Source organism: Gavialis gangeticus, unplaced genomic scaffold, assembly GCF_001723915.1.
Source record: "Gavialis gangeticus isolate Ggan-Ray unplaced genomic scaffold, GavGan_comp1, whole genome shotgun sequence".
Classification (NCBI taxonomy): Eukaryota; Metazoa; Chordata; order Crocodylia; family Gavialidae; genus Gavialis; species Gavialis gangeticus.
Genome location: NW_017729024.1, coordinates 152,652,431 through 152,658,342, shown reverse-complemented (window position 1 = coordinate 152,658,342; position 5,912 = coordinate 152,652,431). Strand labels below are relative to the sequence as shown.

The 5,912-nt window shown below is 40.3% G+C and overlaps 1 protein-coding gene across 2 annotated transcripts in view; it reads right to left on the bottom strand.

Annotated features, from left to right (window-relative positions):
- PAIP1 (poly(A) binding protein interacting protein 1) overlaps nucleotides 1-5,906 on the bottom strand; it is a 64,334-nt gene extending 58,428 nt beyond the window's left edge. The window contains exons 1-2 of one of the 2 annotated variants that reach the window (XM_019517895.1): nucleotides 5,786-5,906; nucleotides 4,675-4,844 (exon numbers count right to left, since the gene is read on the bottom strand). In XM_019517895.1, coding sequence (XP_019373440.1) covers nucleotides 4,675-4,844; nucleotides 5,786-5,891 — 276 coding nt within the window. In that variant the 5' untranslated portion in view covers nucleotides 5,892-5,906. The remainder of the gene's footprint in view (nucleotides 1-4,674; nucleotides 4,845-5,785) is intronic. The other variant, XM_019517896.1, reaches the window with a different exon arrangement.
- Between the last annotated feature and the right edge of the window lie 6 nt (nucleotides 5,907-5,912).

The following is a 5,912-nucleotide window of genomic DNA, read 5'->3' as shown; positions in this document are numbered from 1 at the left end:
ATAAGGCTAATTTGAAATTGATACCGGATTTCACTTAGCACTCAGCAAGTTTTGTTATAATGCTTGCAGCTGCCATCTTGGGTCATTAAAAACAACCGCAGTCACCATCTTGGGTCATCAAATACTTTTGGTTTTGCTTAACGCTCATTTTGCTTAACGCTTGGTTTTTCAGGAACCAATCAAGAGTGCTAAGCAGGGGTTGCCTGTAACAAACATTTCATCTAGAGCAGTTACCAAACTATGGTCCGAAGTCATTTTGAGCGGTCTGCTGATCATACTGTCCTCTTCCCTCCTCCCCCTTCCCCGTGCCTCTCTCTACTTACCTGTAGAATATATCAATCTACTATACATTATGTAGCCTTGTATACTAGACTACATCTAATGAAACATCTATTGCACTCAACCCAATTATGAAAACAAATTGTGCAAGACAAGGCAACAAAAAGGATTCCAGTCAGAGTCTGACAACAGTCCCAAAAGTTATAGCAGGGAAGAAAAAAAAAAAAAAATAGATCTTTTGCTGGAGCGACCGCCATGTTACTCTCTCTCACACTGACTCCAAAAGAATTTTGCATTACTGACAGGAAATATATAATTAATTATATTCTAAAATTGTAATACAAATATAAGCTTATGATATACCCAACACTCTAAACTTGGAAGGCAGTATGTAGTAAGATGCTTGCATTTTGGGCTTTTAGAATTCTAGTAGTTGGAGATTATTAAAGTAATCCCGACTCTGAATGGAATTCAGCTTTTTTATGCTAAGTGCCCTACTCTTTTTTACATACCTACATCTTATGCCCTACATCTTGTGAACAACTTGTAAACATTTTTCAGTGACACCTGAATTTTCATGGCTGAAACTCATTTTGCATAGTGTTCTCTAGAAAGCCAAAGAGAAAAGTATTGTTGCTAATTCTAATCCAGAGAAATTGAATTTTATCTAGGTAGAGAAACTGGAGAACTGTGATATTAGCTAACAATCATTTTAATTAAAGACAAAAATTGTTTGATTCCGTCTGAAAAAATCCATGGTAAAAAAAATTTGTACTCTATTCAATTTTTCTGTCCCAGCAAAACATACCCCACATTGCCCCAAAAGACAGCAATTAAATAATTTGAATACCAAAATATATTTTTATTTCAACGAAAAAAGGTAGTTAATAATGAAGTATGAACAGGGGAAAATATTTTAAATGAACTGTGAAACTTAGCATGCTGAACAGAATCACCAACATCAATCTCTTACATTCGTACAACATCTTATCTTGAAGCATCCCAAATGATCTTATACATTTAAATAAGCTACTCACAAGAATCACCTTGTCTTTGAACTTCAGCAATTATTTAATAGGGTACAGCAACACCACACCACAAACTAGAGTGCAGAGTTAATACCATCAGTGCAAGGGCTGGGACAAATTTCCAATTTAATTTCTTTACGTTTGACCTGAGGCTAGATCCAAAAGAGGATGTAGGAGGAGCAGGGGCACCTAAATCCTAACCTGTGATCCAAAAAAAATCCTGCTCAGTTTCTCACCTAATATTTAGAGACACCTAAACTCACTAGACACTTCTCTGTTTGTTTTTGCTGCACATTAAGGATGTACAGAACAGTTTTACAGCTCAGCATTAACTTCCCTCCTAAATGTGTTCAGAATCCAAATCCCGGCCATTCCTACACCCAAGTCCTTCGAGGTGTTCTGAACGCATGGCCAGCAACCACTGATGGGATCAGGAACCCCATAAAATGCAGTGCTGGTTACTTTCCTCTAAGATGAAGAAGAAAGAGGAAGCAGAAGAACAGGCCAAGCAACATGGACAAAAATCCAGGGCCGCCTCCCTCTTCTCACCACGTGGTACCACAGTCAAACTACACAGTCATACTCCCTCTTTTACAGTCTCCTTCTGTCCCAATGAATCTCAAACTATTTGCTGCACAGTGGTCACTTTAAACAGGAAGAATAGAAGGTGCCTCCTCACCGCTTAAGAGAAACTCTAGCTCAGAGGTTAGGGCACATGTGTGGAAAATGGAGGTTTGAACCTCCTCAGACACCAAACCTTGGTCTCACATTTCCTAAGGGAGTGCTCCAACTACTACATAAAAAGGTGGGAGCCACCACCTTTTCTTCTTTGCTTTAAAAGGGAAGTGAGAACCACTCAGACCTTTAAAAATTCAGCTATAGGAACCTACTTTTAGAAGATGACTAGGCTGCAGCAGATGGAAGCACCTTCCTACAGTCCTGAGTCAGGACTCTAAGATGCAGAGGAGTTTGAGATTGCAGATACATTCCTGTCCTCAATGTTTCCTCTTGGCTTACTTTAAATAGCTCCCTGCTCTATTTGACTGATTTGATGGTCGGTTTAGATCACTCTATTTATGCATTATAAAAGGAATTTAAGCTCCTAATTCAGAATTTCCTGTTTGAGGGCTAAGTGCCTAACTTGAAGGAAATTAAGTCCTTTACTGGATCTGGCCATCAGACCTCACAGCCTGACTTCTGCTGATGGCTCTTTCATAAACAGGCACCTTTTTTATTACAGGGGTTATCCGAGCAAGTGATCTTTACAATTAATTCCCATGTATAAGAACAATCATGTGTGTTCAAGAAGAAACACAAAAAAACAATTTATTGATGTTAATCATTCAGTTTGCCCTAACGCCTTCCATCTTAGTAAATTACCTACTCCAAACACAGGGGTCTTACTTTCATTTAAACATGTGTCCTGGTTATTAAGAGGCAGAAAACACATGCCAGCACTTTAAAAAGGACCATCAAATAATAAAAAAAAAATTACAATATGGGACAAGACACATTATTAGTCACCTAATTATTAGCAAGCTTCACAAAATGTAACGTGCTTTTTAAATAATGTGAAGCTTTACATGTCTTTAAGATGTTAGTCAATGAACGTATTCAAAACTTCCAAACAATTTCTCTAGTCTTTTGTCTTTTTCTCTAGTTTTTTGTTGTCCTTATTTATTTGCATACAAAAGTATGTGACGCCAATTGGTATCAGAGCTATATCTTACTTGGCAAGTCACAAAGTATACAGGGATTCAAGGTCACTAGTCTCACAAGGTTTCAGTTGTGCAAGTGATACAAATACATAAGAAACAAAATGTTTGTGCAAAGTACCATTTTGACAGCTTTGGAATAGAGATCCTCTATTATAGAACATATGATATGGGAGGCAGCAATATTTCCCCGTGAGATCCACGTGCTGGAGCATGTTCATATTATCATTTTGCCAACAGCTGCATATTGGCCAAGGGCTTGTATCATTCAACTGGTTTTATTAGCAGAAGCAAGCTAGTAAGACCTGGCGTATGTTAAATTTGTACATGGAAATACAGACCTGAGACCACAAAAGAAAACACCTGTTACAAGGACTTTTTAAAATGGTCCAGGGTTACAGACTTGGAGACTAAGCTAAACTTTTCCTAGGAGATGTACAATTCCAGGGCAAGGGGAAGTTGCACAGACCCTTTCTCCTCTGCTAAAATTGTCTTCTACTTCCAAAGGTAAAAGATAAAAGAAAAAAACAAAACACATGTCAGCTTTCAGCATGTGATAAACTAAGAGAAATCAACCACAAGCTGACTTTAGGTGCCGACTTCAAGCAGTAAAACTGAAGTGCCTTGTTTTAATTAAAAGTTTAGAATTGCTGAAATGCATTTGTAATGATATGACTTTTTAGCACGGTCTTCTCCCAGCACAACCTCCTGTAGTTTGGATATGCAGCACCAGCAAAAGCAGTTAAGTGTGCACGTGCTCTAGTGACAGTGATGTCAGCAGCTGTAAGCCAACAAAACTTGTGATGGTGAAGCTTTCTAGCATATGGAAAGTCTCTGCTTTTTGTCTCTTTTCCATAACTGACAAAAAGTGGTACCGCTTAAAAAGTCCCTTGCATGCAGCCAATGGTTGACAGTGGTGGAATAGATAAGTTATACTCGATCCCATGAGCCATTGTTTTAGAAGGGGAAAAAAAAGAGCTGGCTAATCTTTCAGAAGTTTAACTACTACTGTTAAAGCAATATGACACTTAAATTTAGTTTTCTATTGCTAATCATAAGCAACTCATAAATCTACTTTATTTCACAAGGTGTATACACTTAGCTAGCTGATTAAGTATTTTTATACACAGTTACCATTGAGATAAAAATGTGTCAAAGACTCGTATTCAAAATTCAGTTTTTATTTTGCCACCAACTTCTCAAAACGCAGTTGCTTTGGTATTGATAGTAAAGTAGTTGTTTCAGTATAAACAAAGAAAAAAAGCATTAAAGTTTGAGGTTTGGTTATTGTAACGTGTAGAGGAAGCCTCTGAGAATTCATACAAGTTTCTTAAGGAATTAAGTTGTTGCAGAAGTAACATTACAGTAGATCGTAGGAAAGGTCTGCCTGGCATTACACTTAACAGGCGGCAGTGAGGCAACACAGAGGAAGTCAATGCTTGACGTAATGACAGAATGGCAAGCCAGCTCACAAGAAAGGCTTGCATGTATTCCATGATATTTTCTCATCACTACTTAAACATTTTGAAGGCAGTGGTAATCTAGTGCTTACTGGCCTTTTATGTCCAACACAAAAACGACAAAGAAAAAAGAATAAAAATTTGAACCTAGATTAAAAAAAAGTAGATACTAAAGAAGACTTAAATACTTACTGTAAAATTAGGATTGTATCCCGGTGGATAAAACTCAGGTGCATTAACTGACAACTTTGACATTATCACTGGAGCCACAGCCACCTGAGGTTTAGCTACTGCTGGTCCTGAATCAGAAATGGAAATTTTATCCTGTGATCCAGATGTGCAACAGACAAGCGTCCCAGGTTCTGGAAGGTTGTTTGTTTGTTTTTTAAATACCATCACATTATGTTAACACTTTTATGTTAGAATTTAACAAATTTTCATAAACAAATTTCAACAAGACTATAACCATAAAATGAACATTTGTTCTGAAGGAAAACATAAGAGGAGAAAAGAGGATTTCAGGAGTCTCAGATAATTAAAGATACCACTTTTAAAAATCTGGTTTTTGCTCCCATTTTTGGTGCAGAACTAAGTCTTTCAGGTCTTTCTAAAGGGTGTTATTTTCTTTTAAACCTGCAATTTCTACAGAATGACAAGTCAGGTTTTGCTAAAGGGGTCTTCCTGTAGCAGTGTCAGTGTTTTGCAGTCCAAAGGCCCCCCACTAAAAAAGGGAAAACGTGTTAAAGCTTTAGCAAACATTTTCTCCCAGATGTTAAAAACCCAAGACCACTGGGAGGGGAGGAGAGGGGAGGGGAGGAGGGGACCTAACGAGGACCCCTTCCCCTTGCAATGCCCCAACTTTTAGCATCCCAGTTTAGACCCTGATTCTGGAAACCCTCCTGCTCTGGCTTCACTCAGCCCTCGGTGAAACCCCTCGGGGGAGTCGAGCGCAGGCGCCTGCGGGATTCGAGGCGCACCTGGCATCAGCGTGGACCTCTACCTTCCTCATTAAAAACAAAACCCCATAAAAATCACACGGAGATCTATAGATCCCCGCCCCCCAACTGCATTTCACAGCTTTCTATAGGCATGGAGAACAAGAAAACCAAGGGGGTGGGCGCCCGGCAGATCCCTACAGAAAGGATCCTGTCAAGAAAGTGCCCGTGGGGCCCGCACTGACCCAGCAAGGGGGCGGGGGGCGCGTTTTAAAGCCCTCTCTTCAGTGCAGGACGAGGCCAAGCCGAGCTGCAGCCGGGCCAGCAGCTCCCCTTTGTCCCCCCACGGCTCCTCGGCCCTTTGTTACCTGCCGGCGGTCCCTGCGGCCTGGGGCTCCGGGGCGCCGCGGTACCTGCGAGGCCGGTGCCCGGCGGCGCCGTCTTGGGCGGCCGCAGCGGCTCCTGTTGCTGCATGAAGCCCGGCTTGTGCGGCGC